The sequence below is a fragment of the Echeneis naucrates genome, chromosome 11 (genome assembly GCF_900963305.1).
Source record: "Echeneis naucrates chromosome 11, fEcheNa1.1, whole genome shotgun sequence".
NCBI classification, from domain to species: Eukaryota; Metazoa; Chordata; class Actinopteri; order Carangiformes; family Echeneidae; genus Echeneis; species Echeneis naucrates.
Genome location: NC_042521.1, coordinates 5,119,363 through 5,141,812, shown reverse-complemented (window position 1 = coordinate 5,141,812; position 22,450 = coordinate 5,119,363). Strand labels below are relative to the sequence as shown.

Sequence of the window (22,450 nt, the reverse complement as noted above, 5' to 3'; positions counted from 1 at the left end):
GGCAAAACACGAGAAAAGAAAGGGATGGGAGTCAGAGTAGCCCTGAGCAAAGTGTCATCACTCAGCTAAACTGTCCGCCTTGCGGTCTCTATTTTCCATTTTTCTAGGAGACCAAAACATTGGCAGGCACTATTGCACTCCAAATGTTTTCGAAGAATTTCAAGGAGTGACAAAGATTCCTTAAATGAAGTCTCGGGCCCTGTGGTGAAGGGCCCCATTTGACAGCCTATGGGGAGACGGGCGCTGACGGTGCAGGTGATGCTGGGTGTTGCTGGTGATGGAGGAAGGCAGGAGCTAGAATGGATGAGGAAAAGACACAGGAAAGCTGAGAGTCGCAGCGTGAAGAGAAATCCAGGCAGAGGATGGAAAATAGCAGCACCCAGTTTTCTTGTTATGAACCAAGATGATGCGTTGTGCAAAAGTGAGAAGTGCATGGTGTCCAAAGCAATAAAAGAAGGTTACAGAGAGAAACTGTAGGGATGCAGTGCAGCGTACACAGGAAAAGTGTGTGTGAGAAAAGATTTGACATGTCTGTGAATGGTGGGAAGCCGAATAATGCCTGGAAAAAATTCCATGTGTCTTTACACAAAGGTCAGATTAAATAAGGGCAGTAACCCGTGTATCTGGTCTGAATATGAAGGAAGCTCCATTTTTTTTTACTGTGGTTTGGCCTTTTGCATGCCATGTGTGAATTTAATAAGCACATTTATTTTTAGGTTAAACCGCAGATGTGAAATGTTACATTACAGTCAAATCTATAACTGTTATATTTATAGTAATGGAAAGGGTTTGTAACACATATTCTCAAGATAATAATAGTGAAAAATTTTTACCAAACTAAACTTCTCAGTGCGTCTATAGAGCAATGCCTAACTGCCTGTTACTTGCACTTAGAGGACTTTAACCAAAGTGAATTATAGAGACTATTTGGAAAAATCCACTCTTGTTATTAGAAAGACTTTCAGTATAATAGATGGTGGTTCCCGTAGTTGGAAATTCATAACTTAATAATGTATAGTCAGGTCAGAGAACAGGGCAGCTCTTTCTCTTTCGGAGTGGTAAACTCTAACCTTATCTGCTTATAATTAAACTGCACTTTCCTTTATTAAACTATTGCTTTCAGTAGGTAGGCAGATATGCATTTGTTATAAGCACTGATTGTCCTTGTGCACACAATGCAGTGAAATGACACATATGGTTGTGTTTAAATACCTTCCACGCAGCAGGGAGACTCTATGGGATGTGAATAAACCTCACTTGCAGCTTATCACTATCTAACCTGCAAAAGTAAAACTGTCAAAAGTAGCCCGGGGGAGTTTTTCTGCCTACCAGCTGCAGTGTGGTGAACTATTTTGCATGAGGATGCGCTCATGCAACCACAAACAGATGCATACACACACACACACAAACACACACACACACACACACACACACTTCTATGCGTTTGATACCGCAGGTTGTGTGTGCTAGGTTCACACTGTTCCACCGATATTGCAAGCTCTGTCGCGATGAACTGGTGGTGATGTGGGGCGGGCTAACAATCCTTTCACTGAAGACACAAACGCTTCCGTCAAAAGTTGTTCAAAAATTGTTGGGATTATGCATTCGACTTCTCTTTACGCGCAATTTTTCCTTCCAAGAAAACTGATGAGAGTAAAATAAATAGTAATATTGAGAGTAAATAATCCACTTCAACTTCCAACAGCGCTCTATTGGATCAATGCCGCAAACGTAAGTGTCTGGCACAAGGCGTACTCATTTTATTTGTATGGATACTCAGACTGTGGTGATTCCATGAGAATGAATCGAATCATTAATTTTGATCCAGTTGACCTCTGCATCCAGGCCTTAAAGCTGCACCAATTAATTTTGTACTCGAACTCTGTCGATCCAAAGTAAGCGTGGCCTTCAACATGGAGTAGTCGTCATGTTTACCAGGCAGTGGGCTTTAAAACATGCAGTGATGGCCATGACTGCAGATGGCATGTGCATAAATACTTGACAGGAAATTAGCTGAATATTTATCAGAGTGTGAGATGTCAGTCTGCTTGTGAATAATCTTTACACGGGATAGATACAAAATACAGTATGTGCTCTGAAGCCCTGGAGTGTTGTGAAGTTTGCTTGAACAAATAATATTTAAGACATCAGGGAGATGTGCGAACCGATCCTGGACCGAGTTTCACGGTTGTAATGTCTACCTTGTGTGAGGAGCTGAAGGGTCCTGACTTCCTCCCGGACGCGAAGCTGCAGGACCTGCTGCAGGATGTGCTGCCTCTGGGATTCCTGCATGATGCCCATTCGTTCCAGCTTCCTGTCTGTCAATCTCATCAGAGCCCGCCCTGCAACGCAAGAAAAACAAAACGTACAGAACATATAAAAAGGCAGCATAAATTGTGCATTACACATGTAGATTACAGATTGAGATCTGAGTCTTTTCCAGGTTGCAGAATTGTTTCTGACGTTTGACCAACGTTTACTCCTCCTGCTTCCCTGTTCAGCATCCTTTTCTAAAAACACAGCATGCTTCAGAGGAAAATCAGTACTGCCTATACATTGGCCAATTTCCCTCTCAGTTCTTTCCTTAATTGCAAATCCTTGTGAAAAATCCATAATTTAATCATTCAATCAGTTTCTATGAAGGGGATTTGGGCTGCTGATAAAACAGGAGCAGACTATGGTGTAATTATTAACGCTTGTTATGGATGCCTTGGTAATGTGGGATGGTAAGCAGATAGGATGATCATTCAGGGTAATTACCAGGCTTTGCGTTGAACCCGGCAGCTTCCGTCACTCCTTTGCCCTGATGGCTGCCTCGGCAGAAACACGCTCTGATCAGCTGACAGCGCTACTGACCTTCCATTCTTCTCTATTTTGTTTTCTGCTTATGGTCTTATCAATCACACGAACAAATATGAATCTTTAGGTCATTTTAGAGGCCAGACAGATGTTGGATTTACATACATTAAACGGGTGTGCGAGTTTTTATTGAATGCTGCTTTTAAAAACAACAACAGAGAGGAGTGCAGACTAGACAATTTCTTGTCTCATCACTCGTTTGGATGATCTATTTTAAATAGTTGGGGACATGCTGAGGCCCACAGTACCATTTTGGAGCACAGAGCACAGAAGGGAGTAGCTGGGAAAACTAAGTACCTTTAAATGCTGGCGTTCTAGCATTGACTGCATTACGCTGAGGTTCCCCCAGCTTTAACGACAGAGGTTGTTTGTTGAGCACTAAGGGCAGATGGGGCTAAAATGTCAAACTTAGTTAAGACACAATGATGCAAAATGGTGCTCAAAGTACACATGACATGAACGCCGGAGAGCTGAGTTGAGACATAAGAGCTCGGAAATGAGGGAAGCATATTAAATGGGAAGAAGGGAAGACAAAGATTAGTGAGGCGGAAAGAGAAAGTGGACAGACGTATCGGCGGTGGGACAGAGGGGCGGGAAGTTGGCGAGAGGAGGGAGGACGTACAGGATTGACAGAAAAAAAAGTTATGTCCATAAAGCATGCTGTCATAAGTCTATAAATATTGACCAACCATCACTTGGCACCTTACAATACAAACCAAAGATAGATCGGCATGGAAACAGAGGTTCGCCCTTCCTCTGCTTCAGTGATGTCGATGTTAATTTACAGCAGATGCATGACAGAACACAGCTCTCTAATTCAGGGATAAACAGATGGCTCAGAGGATCTTTGCTTATGTGTCTTTTACAAAACAACAAAAAAAAAATCCCACTCCTTTTTGGTGATTTATTGAAATGTTTATACGTTGACATGAGTGCAGTACTTATTTCAATCCTGGCCTTTTGTTGACAATGGATTAAATCAGATTTGCAAAAACAATCTTTTTCTCTCTCCCACTTTTCTTTTCCTTTTCTTGAGCTTATTAAAATGCTGTATGTAGTAAATTATCTCTGAGCATTATGATGATGAGTTGATAAAGCAGTGATGTTGTTAGTTTTTGGGGCATCTTGGTTTCTTTTAGTTTTCACTGTGTGCTCTCGTAAATTAACTGTCGGCAGCAAAGAGAGCGTCTATTTGTCCTGGCTTCTGTTTTTCATGATCACAGTAAAAGGACAGCGCTCTTTGTAGAAAAGATGTAAATACAATATTCACTGCTAATAAATTTGATGTCACTCTTAACTGGCTTTAGTTTACGCAGCATTTAAATCTTATTGCAAGGCTACAATTAATTCAGAGCAGTCCATCAGGCAGTTTAATTATAATGTATTATTTCTGCATCTGGCACTTGTGTTTGACTTTATGAGAAAACAGTCTCAACTTCAATAAGTGAAATCTAAATGAACTTACTTGGGTTTTCGAAGTGCTGTTGTTTGAAAAGTACTGTCAATTACGCATGTAAAACAAGTGGAACAGGATTTACAACTTGTATCTCCAAGACAGCAGAAATATAAATAATGTGTCATTTTCTGAACAAATTGGAATATTTCATTAACTCTGTGTATAAATCCTCCGTGTTTGCTTTGAGTCTTGTTCTCTGTGACTTGAAAAGTTAGTCAGCCAATGACGGACATCAAATCAGGGACTAATCATGCACTTGCTATGAGGAGCACAACACTGAGCGTGCACAAGCTGGCGCTGGCTCGGCACGTGTTGAAAGGATTAACCAAAAATAATGTCCGGTGGGAATTACCACTGACATTGGCAAACCTCCAGTTTCCCAATGGCAGCCATAGCGCAGCTCGCAGGCTTCTACTCTGACTGAAACGCAAAGTGGAGCGCACAACGGGCCTCGCTTAATGTTGAATGTTGTAACAGATGTAATAGATTAAATAAATATATCCAGCAAAGCTGTGCGGGCTCGTAGAAAAATGGGGAAAAACCACCTTGTGTCAACATTTAACAGTGTGTCTCCAAACAACCCTCCCTCTTAATGTCAAACACTGCAATGGGAAGTACCTCGCCAGATCCCTGAAGCACAGACATTCCTGCAAACACATCTGAAGGGATTTGTGGCCTGTTTTGGAAATTTCAATGCTTTCATTTGAAGAACACTGCAGCTATCTTTGCGTTAAGGAGGTCATAATGAGCCCTGTCAGCGCCGGTACATCTAAAGGAAGAGCAGCCAGACTGGGGTGAGCTGGTTTAACATGCTAGCTTAAGTCAGTGGGGCTCTTGACTGAGGAAAGAGATATTTCTTCTAGACAAGTAAGCAAAAAGCTGGTTTTGGATCCTAAAGCTGGTTTCATAGCAATAGAAAAACTATACAAGGCATATACAGTTATCATAAAAGTCATGAAGTATACAATCATTTCCAAACAAAACATTAGAAATCAATCAAACCTTCCAGTTACGCTTAAGAATCGGTCTTGAAAAGCACTTAGCGTGAACGTTTAATTCACTGCAGTTGCCATTGAGATGTTCATAAATCAGGCCTGCTATCTGACTCTAGACAAACTGCCAGTTCTCGGCGGTGGGTGCCAACGCACCGCCCCCCGCCCCCCTCGCTCGACGAGGCAGCGTCAGCGGGGTGGAACAGCTTCTGTAAGGAGTCCAAGCTCTCTCTCTGTTGCCCTGCAGTTCTGAGTCATTGGCATCGACAATCCCACCAAGCCTCAGCTGGGATTTTTTTTTTTTTTTCCCCAAACCGCAATTAATACACTGAGCACTGTAGCATGGCCATGAGGAGAAGACAAAGATGAGGAGGAGGAGGAAGGGGACAGGACAGAAGAAAACTGATGAAGAGGAATGGAATGAGGTAAAGCGGGGGAGAGGCATTTGCAGAGAAGTTCAGCCTCTCAAAGTGCGAAGAATAGTGAATCGACTGGAAAAATTACAGCACTGCCAGAGAACATGGCCTCATTTGGCAGGTCAAAGCAAAAATGACACAAAGAAGGCACAGCAGAAAATCATTAACTCTTGACCCAAAACATAAATTGCACACACTCAGTGACAGTGTTGTCACTTTCGTACTTAGCAACAGCGAACTTAATGCAGGTCCTGCAGCCCTGAGCATGTGTTTCACCAACGGCTTTTAAACTCGATACACTTTCACCTCCTGCACACTCATGTCTGACACCAAGTGCAAAAAGAAGAAGAAGAAGAAGAAGAAGAAGAAGGGAAAGATTTAAAAAAAGGGGGGGGGGAATTAGTATTTGTTCCCCGTCAAAAACCTTTATGTGAACAGTTCACCAGGCATGACGAGATTATGTGATTCTCCTGCTTCCACAGTCACTTAAACAGGAGCTTGCGACTGCAGTATAAATATTTGGGATCCATCTTCGACAATAAGCTCAGTGCTGATGCCTACATTGATTTTTTTTTTTTCTCCATACAGAGGAAAACCAAGGTTGAATGACGTATCAGGACATTTTCAGCGCCGTGTACATACATGCTCTCTAACAAAATAATGAGCGCTGTAGAAAAAACTCCAATAAGCACATGCGAGAAGAAGCAGCGATTCTTCGACAGTGGCTATTTATATTGTTGGCCTTTGCCCAGCATGTGTGTGTGTGTGTGTGTGTGTGTTGCTTCCTGGTCTCCTGTCTATATGTATGGCGGTGGGCCTGCGTTGTGGGAGGAGGTGGAAGAGCAGCAGGCCCACACACACACACCCCAATAAGCTGATGACCAACATGGCTGTGGCTGAAAACAGCAACATGTGCCAGATCTGTTTATTTACTGAGCTCAGTGAGAAGCATGCAACAGCCCAGAGGAGCTTACAGCTAATGGCTGTGATCTGGAACCCGAACAGGGCTTCACACTTTAGGATCAATTCTTGTTTGGTATAAATCCTGCCAAAAACTTTGATTGAATATGATTTATAATTCTTTTTTATACATAAGGTGGAATAGTGATAGGCAACTAAAACTCAATGCTCTTCATAAGTAGTCAAAGTAGGATTTTTTTTCTTCAAAGCAATAATTAAATATGAATGAAAAGCAGGTAGTAATCTACATTCCTGTCTGTTTTCCCCTGACCATGTGCAGAATATACCTCGTCTCTGCTCCTCCGCTCCAGCATGCTAACTACCATAGTCTTTCTGTAAAGAGACCGAGTGGATCCGAAATCCCAACATGAGCTGCTCCTGCTTTGACTGTTCACTGAGTATTATTTTATTTCACATACAGTATCGTTCCTCCATCTCTTATCCTATCAAAGGCTGTATTTTAGTGGAGAGCTGTTTTGTAGTTTCGCTAAATAATGTATGATAGCCTGTATTGTACGAAATGCATTTTTACCCACTAACCAAATGTGGGTGCACATGTTATACACGCATACTTTACAGAAATGCACTGATGTGCACACAAACACATTGTCCCTGGGAATTAGATTAATGAGTGGTGGCTCAGCAGCAGTGTTGGGCTGAAGCAGATTAATCTCCAGTCTGGCACAGGCAGCCGCAGCTTTGATGAATGAGAGCTTAAAGTACATCTGCACACACACACACACACACACACGTGCAGCATGCAGACCCATCCGCCCAAAAAAATTAAAAAGAAATACACACGTGGACTGCACTTCACTCTGCAGCTGCACCTAGAGTGCCATGCTAACTTTGACTGTGTGGGACAGCTGTAGGTAAAAACAGCAGGACAAAGGCAGAGAATTAGCTCTGCAGCCCCTCCATCTTTTAAAACCTGCCTTTTCAGCCCTGGCACATTTTTGGCAGCTGTGCTGGAGACCGACGATGCGGTGCAAGAATGAATTGTGTGATGACACCTCCTCAGGTAAATCCGCCATACCAGCCACACACATTTCTCAGATATCCTGCACAGCTGTGTGCCATGCCGACGTGTGGGTCTTCTGGGGATAAATGTCACCGAGCTGCATCTGGCGAACTGCATTACAAACCAGCACTACACTCTGTCAAACACAGAATAACAACTGAAGCAAGTGTGGAGTGCGGCTTCAACTATCTGACAATGACAAAACATTGCAAATGGCAGCGCCGGGCATATCCTTCACTGGTATTTACTGTGACATGACACAGCTTGAAGTCCTTAAACTATATGTGACTGATTGTCCCAGTTGTTCGTAGCCGCGCATCGAAATGGCCACTGCAGCCACAGAGCACCTGTGATCCAAAGCCGATGCTGATGCTGTTCCAGACTGCAGGACGAGAGGCCTGTTATGATCCTTTAGAGAAAAGGGTAAGTCGTGAACCACACAGCCACATGGAGAGAGAGAGAGAGAGAGAGATACACAAATTCACTCCCACACAGATAATAAGCTGCCTCGATCCTCCACTTGTCACAGCAGCGGTAGCCTCACGCTGATTTCACCACTACTGATCTATTTTAGTTTGTTGGTCATTATACAGCACCTCTGTTGGTTAGCCACAGCTAACAGCCTGTAGACAGCTCCCTGGACTCTCACGCTGTTGCATCAGTACAGACGGCTGAAGTCACTATAAGGTTTACTGTGGACCTAACTAGCTGGGTTAAAAGAGTAAAGAGGTCATTATGCTCATAGTCAGGACTGTTGACTGGGACTGCAGACAGCTGATATCATGTCATTGGAGGAGACTGCAATGGACTCATGGGCACACGGTGACGCTGGCTTTTGGAACTTTCCGTGTAATCACATTTGGATGACGTAATCGTATTGCGTTATTCTCTGCTTTGAGAAAAACCTGTGTGGACACCGTGCAAATGAAGTTGCTAACAGAAATGTTTTTCTTGGTAAACGGTATGCGTGAAAATGGGCGATGGATAAAAAAAAATTGAAACATGATTCATTTCCATGAACATCAGCTTGACCATTTCTGACTCTGTATACATTCAGCATGAAGTCACATGTATGACTATTCAAACACAATCTTCGTCAAAAGGGTTGGCAACAACATGTCATCCAAAACAAATCCTCATTTCCTGTTTTTGGAGAAAGATTTTGATGTTTCATGTTTGCTCAAGCCAATATTATCAAGCCACCTTTCGGTGATTTTCCACATGCATGACATTGATTCCTAAGATATTGCCTTGCCCCAAAAATAAGTCTTCATCCAATTCAATATTGCAGCCCAAACAACACTGCAGCCAAAGGTCTGAATGATCTGATGAATATTACGCAGGTAGACATCGTATGTGTTGATACACAAGCAGCAGCATCACCAGCAACGGTAACTGCACCAGAAAGTTAAAATTGCAAAAAGTTTTCTTTCAGACAAACCTGTAGGCTGCTGGGTCGAAGCCAATCTTAGCTGCTGGACACTACTAACTGGTACTGGGGAAAAACTAGTGGGAGAAGAGTTATGGGACTGAGACAGTAACCACAGAGGAGATGGAGGCAGGTCAACTTTGATTAAATCTCTTATTTAGTATGCCATCATCATGAAGATCAAGAGTAATTTTTCTGTTCTGGACAGGTCCAGGTTTTATTTTTCTTTGTTGAAAAGTAGAGGAAAAAGATAAGGATGAGAAAAATCTGACTTTAAGTGGTCATTAACATCACTATGCATGCATACAGTGCATGTTTTCATGCTGCTTTGCACTGCACGCCAATCAAACCTCTGAAAATTATCTTCCAAACTCTCCATATGGAAAAAAGGATGAAAACATCCAATTGGAGGAACAGCAATTAATTTTATACTACACATTGCTGTATAATCAGCCAGTGGCATCATTAACCACAATTCCCTTTGTCGGTGGATCAAACTGTCCCTGAACAACTCACGAGCACCAAGCTGTTTAAATTTCCCTGTTTGTAAATTACACAAAACAATGGCAACCGGTGGAGCTGTTATGTAGCTGGAGGGTTGGTATGAAGCCACGTCGGTCTCTGTGACTCGTTTGCTATATGCTTGGCCCTCTATTATACGGCAGCGCTTTTTGCAACAGCAGCCGGCAGGTGCTGGCAGAATTCGACTCATCGCTCAAGTGCTATTAAGGCCTGCTGCCGGGTGTCCTTGTTTTGCTTTTTAAAATAGCATTTGTCACCATGCGTCTCATCAAATATACATTTTGTACCCGGCGTGAGACTTTCCAGTGGATGAGGAGATCGCGGCCAGAGCTACGGCACATGGGCTGTTCTGACTTTCAAAACGGGGAGATGATGGATCCAGCAACCATCAACCAGCTGGGGGGTGGGGGGGTTGGACAGATGAGGTGGCGTCGGGGGCTGACACCAAACAGACCATTACAACAACTGAGGTGGTACAGTGTGAGCCGCTGGAGATGGGCCACCCATCATTAAACCGCTAATATTACAGGCTATTAATTATTCAGAATAAGGGCTTATGACACTGTACATCAGAGGATATTATGAGGCTGCTGACTCATTTATCTGAGTATTCCTATGTGCGAAGAAAACAGTCTAACGGATGTGTGGTGGGAGTAGTTCACATGCATTTCAGGTTCCATTTCACACTGCACAGTTGTCTCCGACTTCATCAAACTCCCTGCGTTTTCAAATTAGCTAGCGAGCTGGATGGTTGTCTGGTTACTCAGCAAGCCCTCCCCCAGCCAGCCAGCCAGCCAGGGATGGGGTCAAGGGGAGGCCAGGGGAGGCCACAGGACCTTTGGATGAGTTGACTGTTGACATTTATTGTTGGGAAGTCAATGAAACGACCACAAAGTGACACTAAAAGACAACAAAGAAACGCAAAAATTGACATTTGTTGTCTCTTCATTCTGGGTATGCTGTCCCAGTATAGCAAGGGTGGGGTGGGGAGGGTGCTGGGGGGGTGTTGGAGGGTGCGTGCACCCCAAATGTCCTGTTATGGTTTATAGTTGTAGCTACAAGTTTGTCTTCACGCAGGGCCCGTTATCCATTTCACTTTTTCTCACAGTAATACAGCCCCCCCCCGCCCCTGACACATCAAACTCGTCCATGCAGCCAACCTCTACAGCTGCATCTAATTGCGTTGTTGTATGACTTTAGAGAGGCTTTGAATTTCCACAATGTGATGTAATGGTCTTCTTGGACTCTATTAATATAACTTAATATCGACTCGCTCGTTTTGCTCTTTCCCCCCCACCCTTTTGTTTTTGATTACCTTTGTCATTGCATCTTTTTGTACTGATTACATCAAAGGTATCGGAAATTGTGTGTTTAAGTCATTTATTGTGCCAAGCTATTCTCTCACCAAAAGAGCTTTGTCCTTGTAATTGCAACAGATTAGGGACTAATATCTAATTATGCCTTAATACGCTTTAATGCATTTTTAATGACAACTGGGTGTTAAAGTCAAACTCGGCGTTGTCTCTGTTGGAGGTGGGAGGTGAAGATTGAGAGGAGGAAAGGGTTTCTTGGCAGTAGATGCTGGCGGGAGGATGGGAAACATTGATTTCTTTGGCTGAGGTTACAGGAGCCCGGGTAGGGAGGCAGCTGCTGCATACTGAAGTCACTCGATTTGAAAATGTTGCACCAGCCCCGATAGGCAATGAAAATGCATTTCCCTCACCATTGTTTTATGTCAGAGGAGGGAGGACACAAATGCCTGTTTGAATTATGATCTGGAATAGAGAGCATTTATTGATTTGCAGCTTTATGAAGGAATATCTACGTTGCCGAGTGAAATTGAGAACCGCTGGCAGCTGAAAAGAGGGTTGAATATTCTGTTGTGGAGAGAGCAGACGGAAAATAATCTGGAGAATACAGCTACAGTAAGAAACCAAAATTCTGATCCGATCGTTCAGCCGCACACGAAAACACACACGCACATGTCTGTTTTTCAAGAGCCACAGCTACCGTACGAGCTTCTCTGACACATGCTTGCTTGCTTGTATAAATGTATTCATTCTCACTATTTGTTTTTCCATGCTTGATTGTGTTCCACAACAATATTCCATTTGTCATTTGTTTCTCCCTCTGTTTATTCTAACACAGAGAGGGAGGAGGGGGGAAAAAAAAATCTGCATAGGATTTCAAAGATTGCTTGGGATGCAAATTGCCTCATGAGCCCAATTGGTGTGGCTTGGCCTGTTTTAATTGGGTTCTGTTAATTAATGCTTGATGTGAAGACAAACTGAATTACTTGCAGGTTTTGTGCATGTCATTATTTACTAATTGTCCCGGCAGGTAAGCATGTCTCCGAGTACTGCGCATGCATGAATGCTGCATGCATCATTTGGTTAACCCTTTTCTCTCCTGTGTGAGATTATAAAAATTATGAAATAAAATTGTGCCTTAATAACATCTCATCAGGTTAATACGCGACTAATGTTTTAATCACCAACAGACTAAGAAGGAAAAATATTTTGAAATTTTTAGGTTTTAATTAGATACAGACCTCAAGAGAAATTTCTACCAAACGATGGTCGCAGTTGACTTGATTTCTCCTCCATTTCGATAAACGCTGCACAGATATGATAAGAGGAGCATCTCCACCTGTAGCCTCTCTGAGTCCTTTTGTTCTTTTGCACCTTACTTTATAAAATGAGAACAAAAACAACAGCAGCAACTCATCCTGCACTTTTGCTGAAGAGGAAGCAAAATAAAATCTTCCGAAGCGGTTTGACTTAAAAAGAGTGAGCATGCAATGACCTGTGGATTATCTGCTGGACCTCACTGCCCTGATGAAATATGTTAGTAAGTTGAACTTCAGAGCGGCGAAATTCATATTTTCAGACCATTAAATAGGGGATGCTGAAAGTCAAACACCCACCACGCAAACATCGGTCAAAACGCATCACAGGGTAAAATGGGAGCACGAGTCATTATCATCATTCACTCATCATGACCGCTGAGCGATTTATCATGCCAGCCAGCCACTGAGTCGAGCAGTTCCTCAACAGCAACAAATAAACATATTAATGTGATCAGTTAGTGCTCCAAGAGGAAGAGTGCATGGCAATTAGTGGTTGTCTGTTGCTATGCAGACCGGAGTATCATTATCGCCGAGGTGACCTTGAGGAGCCTTGTTAGAGAAGTGATTGATAGGAGAAGTGTTGTCAGTGATGATGCTGACGGTGGGAGGGGCGGGGCGGGGATGGCTGGGGGCGCCAGGACTGCAGGGGGCAGACAGCGAGTGCACAGCGTACCTGGGAAGTTACGAATGAGATCAAGACAAGAAACGACCAACACAGCAGAGTCTCTGACAAAGAGACGACCCGTGCTGACCCAAATGTTCACTGAAAACTCAATCTGTAAAAAAAAAAAAGCTGGGGATGATACTGCACTATTGTCACCAATACGAGTCTTTCTCTGGGGGGAGGGAGGGCAGATAAACTCATGACAAAGCAAATAACTGGACCTGATGACAGAGAGACACTCGAACAGTTCTGAGTGAGTGAGTGAGCATCAATCCTCATCTCCTTTGCAGCGGCTACGGCTCAAAAACCAGGGAGGGGAGGAAATAATGGCAGATCTTATTGCTCTGCAGCAGAATGCATGACAGCCGCGGCCCAGACAGATGCAGGGGCCAAAACGCACCTGTGATATCGTGCTGTTTGAAGGAGTCGCTGTAGATCTGGTGTTGATTAGGACAGTGTTTCTTCAGCCACTTGCAAACATCCTGTTGGGTCCACAGGGCCACCGGCTTGGACAGCTTGACGTAGCCTGGCTGCGAAAAAGAGAAACAACAACAACATTTAGAACTCATTTTTCTCATCAGCACCACCCCTGGGGTTTCTGTTACGAGAACCTTTATGTGCAGCTATTAGTAAATCATGATCATGATCACACTGTGGATGGACTGCCACTATGAGTAAGAATATGCAGCATCCACGTAATAATTTACCCACGGCTGTTGTTTTGTACTGATCAATCAACCACCTCTATGGAAGTTGGCCTTACATCTCTCTGACATTCACCCTAAAGGATCTATAAAGTATTAATCTTTGAGCAAACTTTTTGAAAAGTTCCCCAATAACTCCAGGTCAGCCCAGTGCTGTACAACTGCATTAATACTGCGTCAAGTCAACCTTGACACAGTTCAATTGATCACTATTAATCACATTCTCCACATGAAATGTTCCCTCTGACCAAAAGAGAAAGGCAGTTATTTTGAATAGTTCTACATTGAATGGCAACCAAGAATACCAAGAAGGGGAGGACAGACCTGAGCAGATGGCCGGGAACATGTGGACAATATTTGGAAATTTGGCCCAGTTGTAAAATTTGTTGAGACGAGGAATTTAGGCTTATAATTGGGAAAATCTGCTCTGCATCAACCCTGCTTTAAAGTATCACGAAAAGCCTAAAGTATGAATAAATCAAAATTCGTTTACATTTTGTTTATCTCCCTTAATTGCATTGTAAATATCCTTAAGACCTGGCACATATACAAGCAAAGGCCTTTCAGCAGTGCAGTACTTTTAGCGGCAGGTTGCTGCTACAGCTCAAAACTATCACCAAATGTTTTTGCACTTTAAGACGGCAGAAATGAAAAATGGGACAATCTGAAATGGTGACTTTATGGAAAAACAGGAAAAACACAAGTCAACACATACGGGTTGTTGAGACATTTCACTCAAAGCCACAAATGCGAACCTCATGGTGGTGCTTTAAATTATCCAGCCCCACTTTTCCTTCAATTCAAGAACTTGGTTAAGCCGGAATGACCAAACCAGTACTTTTACATTTATACTTCCTAAAACAGCTGAAAAAGTGCAGCCTTAGACACGACCACAGCAGCCATTAAAGTACGGCATCTATCCGTTGCCGTTATGACAGCTACTTCCTGGTTACGCTAGAGTGTACCAATTTATTTCTAACCTCCACCCTTCATTAGACGAGTCCTCCTCAGCTGAGAGTGAAACTCCGTTTGGAGTGACACTTGCTGGTGAAGTGGGCAGTGGTGGGTTTGGGATTGGGCTTAAAAACCTGTCGGCATGCATTACTGCCGTCTGCAAGTGGCAGCTGATGATGAGATACTGGAGAAGCTGATCCAGGTATTGATCTGTGATGGATGAAAAGCTCCACTGATGTAGTTGTGACAATGTGGAGAGAGTGAAGCTTAAATGCAGTGACACTTAACGATCAGGTTATGTTGGAGCGCATGAAACAGGACATAGCAACGCTCACATACACGTGTGTGTGTGTGTGTGTGTGTTGAGCTGTACTCTGGTTGGAAGATGCCGTTCTAGTTTAAATACTTCAACAGCAGGTCGGGCAGCGCGCTGCCAGAGGAACACTTTTGAAAGTGCTGGCAGCACTTTTTTGATTTTGATTGAGGGTCTACTAAAATTACAAACAGAGAGAGGTGATTAAAATTTCACATCCACTTCAGCCTGTTCTCCGGCTGCGGTGTGGTGCAGCATAGCAATGGAAGCCCCTCTCTCCAGCAGAATAACAGGTACGAAGAGAATTTTGGAGGCTTCGCCTTCCTACCCCCCTCCCGTATTCAATCTCACTGTATTCCTGTCAGACCTATCACAGTCTTTCTCACTTCTTCTCCCTACATATTGTGGCTCTCATCTCACCCGTCTCCCTCCATCTCTCCGTCTCTCACCTGTTCCTTATAATATGGTTCAACCTCACTCTCTCTTTCTCTGTGCCTCTCCACTGCTCCTTCCCACTCACTCTATATCTAGCATCCAAGAAAGACAGAGAAATCTGAGAGGGGGGGTTGTGGGGTAGATGCATGTAGGTGAAGTGACAGGCAGGTAGGCAGGTAGGTAGGCAGGTAGGCACTTATTGCATTTCCTTCCAGCTTGGATAGGTGCCAAATCTGCAGGGAGGGGAGGGAGTGGTATGGTATGGCAGGAAGAAACCTCATTAACCATTAAACACAGCTCTACTCAATGCTAATTAACCCCGACTAGGAGCCTGAGGTGACAAAAGAGAGAGGAGAGAGACAGTGAGGGACAGAGCGAAAAGAAGAGGGAGAGGGGAGTGTGAGAGAAAAGGCAGGCTGGATTAGAGGAGCTGGCAGGAAGGACAGGAGAGGATGCTGGGAGTGGGGAAGATGTCCGCATTGACAGATGATACAGACGAATAAAGAAGGAGATCAGAAAGAGCAAAAAAAAAAAGAAAATTCTACCAGTCCGGAGCGGACTCAGCTGAGTTTGACAGAGGGAGACTCCCCTCATTTTCCCGTGAACCCATTTGTGAGTCAATGGCCATCTGTGTTTTACATCCTGCACTGTTTTAGTCCATAACTGTGTTCCCGGGGCCTGTACAATAGGTGAGCTGGTGCCTTCCCGCCTGGCCGGCCAGCCAGCAGAGCCGAAGGGCGGAGCAAAAACAGCTGAGGGAAGAAAACAGGAGTATAATCATGCTCAAAGAGCCGTGTTCAAGAGACAGTGGGCCAATTAGAGATTTGAGTGACAGCACGGGGTTGAGAGGAGAAGTCTGCTTTATTCCTAAGTGGAATACATCTGGGACCAGGCACGCACACACACACACACACACACACACACACACACTAACACCTACATGTGCAGCCCAGGCAGGAAAACACCACCACTCTGGGAGGGGGGCATGCAATGCAAAATGCGATGTATACACATGCGTCGTGATGACACACACAAACCATCCATTTACCATACGAGCCAACCCGCGCTCTGTGCTACACTGTCCTTGGCTTTAATTGATATCTGAAAGCCCCGTACAGCTCCCAGTATTCTTCACGTTACCTTAGCAACAGAGCAAGGACAACGTCAAAAATTAAACACAAAGAATAAAGCCCTTTAGGGGGAAAACAAAAAAAGACAAAAAAACAAAACAAAACAAAACGTACAACCCTAACATGAACCAAGAGTCTGAAATAAACATGAATACATTGATGGCCGCAGTGGAAAACTATTACATACATAATGAAGCGTGTAATTGTACCAACAGTGATAAGCATTTAAAGATCCAATATGAATGTGCTCAGCTAAATTAATCAAGAGGCAATAACATGGCCCCTTTTGTGAAGACGACAGAATAGAAAAAGGAGCTGAGAGTGAAAAGCGCTGAAAAGCATTCCAGTGACAAACACCATGTGTCCAAGAGCGCGAGTTTGGCAGTAATGTTGTGTACAGCGCGCTGCCGAGAACGGCAATATCCCTTGTGTTGTGATTTTCATTCTGTTAGGCTGATTGTGGGGTCAAGTGTCTCCACACTCCATTAAAAATGTTAAGTACAGCAGCAATTAGCACATATAATCACATTGTTTTGCCAATAATTGGCTGTATTTGGAATTAAACGGGCCACAAAGACCTTATAGCATCAAACAGATTTTGTTTTTGTTTGTCCCCCAAAAATAACTCAAACTAAACCTCGGCCGTGGATGTTTCTCCAGACAATGGGAGTGGGCAGAGTTCATTTGCTGTGCAAATGTGTGCTAGGCCAAAATATTCAATAGCTATCTGACAGCACAAGAGCGCTAGCTTTTGTGCAGAACCATTACAGCTGTCAAGCAGCTGCAATACTGTTTTGCTGGATAAAATGCAACCATGTTGAAAACAAAACGATCCCCTTTCATTGTACAACCACATAAAGGAGAAAAAAAAAAAAACAATATGAGATGTCACACTGTAGAGTGCATTAAAAAAAAGCTCTGTTCTCACATGTATAACAAAGTTAACTTCATTTCAAAGAGACTAGAGGTGTTATGTATCTTTTATGAGACCATCTATTTTATGGATTTTTTTTACGTTGCAGGGGTGAGTATGGTAAAGCCTGCTATTGCACTACCCCATCATACAGATTTTAGTCATACAACATCTCCTAACTTCAAATCAAAAATTATGGCTCTCTTCAGAAACCTTTTCCTTGTCTGTCATTTTGCCGCCACCTTGGCCACAAAAAAAATCTTCCAAACTAAATCCAAAACTAGGATTCTAAAAACCCTAAAATCCTCCAAAAGACGTGGATCAAAACACGAGTCCTCCGAACTGAATGATTACACACCGGCCCTGACCTGCTGAGTGCCGGACCGGGCTGTAGTCATCATGGTGACAACAACAACGTGGTTAAGGCGCTAAAAATGAGAAGCAGTGATTGTCATTCAGTGTGTCAAACTCGTGTGTTTTGTCAAGCTCATGCAAACACAACTGTTGGTGCCACACAGATAGAACGGCATGCAATAACCTGTGGAGCTACAGAACTACTTTACTGTGACGCTCATTGTGTGCCTAAAAAAACTGGCATGCAACTAATGAATGCAACACAAGGCTGGTTTCGATGTCTGAATTCCACCGTCTATGCGATTTCTACAGTTTTGAATTGAGATTCTGGGGACTTTACCTCGTCTGTTCTATCACTCTTAAAAGGACACCAGAGGAACTGTGGTCCTCTCCGTTTACAGTACGCTGACTTTCTTTACGCCACACCGGATCAATTCATTGTTACATACCGCCCTCTAGTGTCGCAGCTAAACACCGCTGCCTCTCTTGAATGTGACTGGGCAGAAAAGTGCTGAGAGAAGGAGGGTCAGTGCTATTAGTGTCATATTGACTGAGTGAATGGCTTTTTGAGACACGGAGCCCTGCGTCCTCTGCCCTATCTCCACTGCACAGCTAATTAACAGCTCTGGCATGCGCTCCCTCACTTTCTCTTCTCTCCGCCTCGCTCCATTTCTCTCAGTCAGAGCTGGCAGGAGATGAAAATTTCCTGTATTAATTAATCTGTTACATACAGGAGTAGGGATGAAACTGAGATATATCTGTGTGTGTGCGTGTGTGTGTGTGTTGACGGGGTACAGTGCAGTCCGGAGAGCTTGGATGGCTGACTGCGAATAACACACCATGCTGGATAAATTAATAAGCCTTTATAAGGAGCCTCTGTTTGAAATTGGATTTACTGGCGGTGCCAACTTTACTCAGGGACATCAAAGAAAGCAGACAGGACCTCTTCACAGCCGCCTGACCTTGGGATTCGGCAGAGTCCATAAAGTATCGCTGGGTGTGTGAACACCAAACAAAATATATTCACCTCGGACTTGATATTGATTACGGCAGAGATGAGCTGATTAGTTGCGGGTGTTAAGATCATCCACTGAGTCTAAATGGCTGTTTTATGCCTCATGTTTAATCTATGGCTAAGCCTCGACTCAATTACAAATCCAGCCAGGCGCAGGAGCCAGCTTTAATCCAATATTTTAAATTTAACACTAACTGCCGATGTGATGAACTGAAATGACCTGCGATAAGCCTTCCCACCGGTTGGTTGTTTTTTATTTAATCTCTGCTTTTATTAAGACCTAATTTGGGATAATGGGCAGCACGGCGGCATAGCGGTTAGGTTGCGGGTTTGGTTTCCAGGCCTTTCTGTGCAGAGTTTGCAAGTTCGCACTCTTGACGCACAACCCTGACACTGCTAACACACAGCTTCCACTGGATGTCTAATGCTATTCAGGCTTCTGACTCAAACTGAATAATGCCTGGATATAAACCACACATCAATGACAGTCTGCTATGGATAATGTTGTTTTTTTTTTTTTTTTCTTTGTCCACTTCAGAATAACCACATATTCATTTTCACTTACCGCACAATCCAGAGAGAACAGAGCGTCTCCACTATCTTTAATTGTGTGACTATATGAATAGCATATGTGCATCTCATCAATAAAAATATCAGCGTTTTCCCACAGGGCTGTGTCTGACTCAAGATGGCTCCACTTACATTGATTGGCAGCTGATTACCAAAGATTTTACGCCGCAAAAAGAGAACTTGAGTGTGTGCGTGTGGATCGGTATCTATCGCTCCCATCTCCCCCCACTGTCCCAGCCACGGTTTATTTCTGGAGAGGAAGTGAGGAATTCATTCTGCGTTGCTGATGATGGCTCTTTTGATCTATTATCAGAAACACCAAAGACGAGTTGAGCTGCAGACTGTAACAACAGCTTGTCTTTCCATGTTTATTCCCTTAAAAACTCTTTGTTTGAACTGGAGGGATAGATGTGTGGAACAGAGGGATTCATAGTATCTAAGTGGGTGGCTGATGCAGAAAAATGTACTAGAGACGCGGAATAATTTCACAGAATTAGGACTAATTAAGGCTGTTGTGCCCTCAATATGAATATTTTGGGAGGATGGGTTCAATCTGGAAACATGACCAAGAGACTGCAGTGATGCCAGTGACTCTGTGAGACTGTGGTAACATTTTCACAATGACATGTTGAGGCTTAGTGCATATGAGGTTTAATATAACCGCGCTAGTTGAACATGTATGTTTGCTAACAGAATGAGCTGGTCATAAACCAAAGCACTTCAACTCATCACTAACAAAATGTATTTTAGCCCAAACTATTTTTGTTTTATTTATTTTTTTTTTATTGCCTTGATAATATGCTAATTTTTGTTCGTTTGCTCCTTCTACCCCTCTGTGCCAAAAACACAAACCACAAACAATGAATTAACATCCGGACAATGGATACAAATCACAGCTCCTGAAAGTTTTTTTTAGTTTTCCCATAACTGATGAAATTTAAGTAATTGACAATGAGGTGTCTTAATGTGTAATATTTATCTTATTTCAAGTACATTGAACATCTGATAATGATCTAAGATATACGTGATGGTTTTGGACAACTTTGGCACACTTAAAAATGAACACTAATGAAGTCAATTGCAAAGATAGATAGCTTATAAGCCCAACATTAGCCAGGAGATTGAACTGCTCAACTGCATCTTTGACACAATGGCAGGTATGGTTGGTTAAAAAGGGAACATTTTCCCCCGGAAATAAATGCAGTTTTTCTGGACATGTCATGACGCCTCAGACGATGATTTTCACTGACAGTGATGAATCATTTGTCATGGGAGTGAACTGTGCAGTCATAAAATTAATCTTCATGCTTTTTTTTTTTTTTGTTTAATGAAATTGACACTTCTACTGCGCAGGGTGTCACATCAGCCCTTACCCGTGTCAGCTCCGACTCAGAGACTGAGCGGTGTGGCGGGGAGCGGCGCTGGTACATGGGCGGGCTGACATCTTGGTAGCTCGGGCTGTCGTCATCCAGCAGGACAGCCCCCGCATCCACAGACTCCTCCTCTTCCTCCAGCTGTGATGTCACGTCCTCCGGGCACATCTGGTGGTCGATGCCATTCTGGCTCAGGTTGCAGTGAACAGCTGTGTGGACAGGAAGAAAAAGATGAGTTAATTAGTTAGATGAGTTAAAAATGGTTGTACAAGTATATTTTTGGGAAAACGAGAATGCCGATATATATATATATATATATATATGAAAAGTTTTATTGTACTGTAGAAATGCTGGGGGCCAGGGGCCTTTCTGTGCGGAGCCTGCATGCTCTCTCTGTGCTCGGTGGGTTTCCTCCCACCGTCCAAAGACGTCATGTTTGGGTTCACTGCTGACTCTAAATGTGAGTGTGAGTGGTTGTTGGTCTCTGTCTGTCTCTGTGTGTTGTGATGGACTGGCGACCTGTCCAGGGTGACTCCGCCCCTCGCCCAGTGTGGGCTGGGATTGGCTCCAGCACCCTCCATGACCCGGACAGCTGAGCGGTGAAGGTTGAATGAACGTTGAATCACCGACATTAAATGCTGTATAGGAACAATCCCACCAGATGGCGCCAAATAACGACACATAGAAGGTGAGTTGCCATCAAAGCTGTCTCAATTTCACCACAAACTAACAAAGTATACTGTTGCTGTAGATAAATATTTGAGATTTTTTTAAAGAAAAAAGTCAACTGAAACCAGCAAATAACAATAATATAGACTGACTTCATGACGTTGTCATTGTGCTACGGTTACGCCTTATTTTAGCATAAATTCGTATCTTTATATATTACAAATTGTGCAAAAATCCTGACAATACGGTACAAAACTTATGGCAGAAACTTCACAAGTCGAACCTTTCACATCACAAAAACACAGAGCGACTGTCCCTCCACACTGATGCAGCTTTCGACCTTGTGCCATCAAAGTCCAAGAGCGATAGCTGAGCACTACAGCAGCAAATTACATCTTCAGTTTGTAAAAAAAAAAAAAAGTCCTGCTTGGTGAGTTTGATTAATGCTGTGTGGAGGAAAAACCTTCTGGGTCTTGATTAGAGATCAACATGTGTACAACCATAAATCCGCGTAAAGCTAACGCGGTTAGAACAAATTGGCGGTTCAGTTCAAGTGGAAAATGATAGCAGGCCTTAAATCTCCTGAAACAATTCATTCTGTTTTTGTGTGTAAGAGGAAATGTTTGGAGGAGGATAGGAGACATATTAAGTTGTACTGCTGTACTAAGCTATTATTTTTAGTTTTGTTTTCACAGGAAGCGTTTTAGTCACAGGCACAGAAGCGACAGCCAGCACCGAGTTGTGAGGTGTCGGTGAATTGGGCCATTTGTCATCATGCAATCTGCCCATTTGTTAGAAAAAAAAGCAGCGTTGGCTCATTTATGGGCGAAGGCAAAGCAAAAGACCTTTTTTTCTCCCCCCCCAATCACACCTGCTTTGATTTCTGCTGCAGCTGCTGCTTCCAGGTCAAAGGGACATTTGTCAAGAGTTCTACAATCTGTGCTGCTGAATGGTTTAAAAGTATGGCCCAAGTTGAAAAGAGAGCAAATTTACGACAAAAAAAGCACATTGGCGGCCGTAGCCCCACAACAAGAAGGTCACGGGTTCGGTTCCCAGCTTGGGGCCTTTCTGT

General features: G+C 43.4%; 1 protein-coding gene across 1 annotated transcript in view; it reads right to left on the bottom strand.

Annotated features, from left to right (window-relative positions):
- The window catches only part of samd12 (sterile alpha motif domain containing 12), an 83,553-nt gene that overhangs the window by 48,184 nt on the left and 12,919 nt on the right, over positions 1-22,450 (bottom strand). Inside the window, exons 2-4 of the mRNA XM_029514852.1 lie at positions 20,710-20,918; positions 13,349-13,478; positions 2,202-2,342 (exon numbers count right to left, since the gene is read on the bottom strand). Of these exons, the coding sequence (XP_029370712.1) occupies positions 2,202-2,342; positions 13,349-13,478; positions 20,710-20,918 (480 nt within the window). The remainder of the gene's footprint in view (positions 1-2,201; positions 2,343-13,348; positions 13,479-20,709; positions 20,919-22,450) is intronic.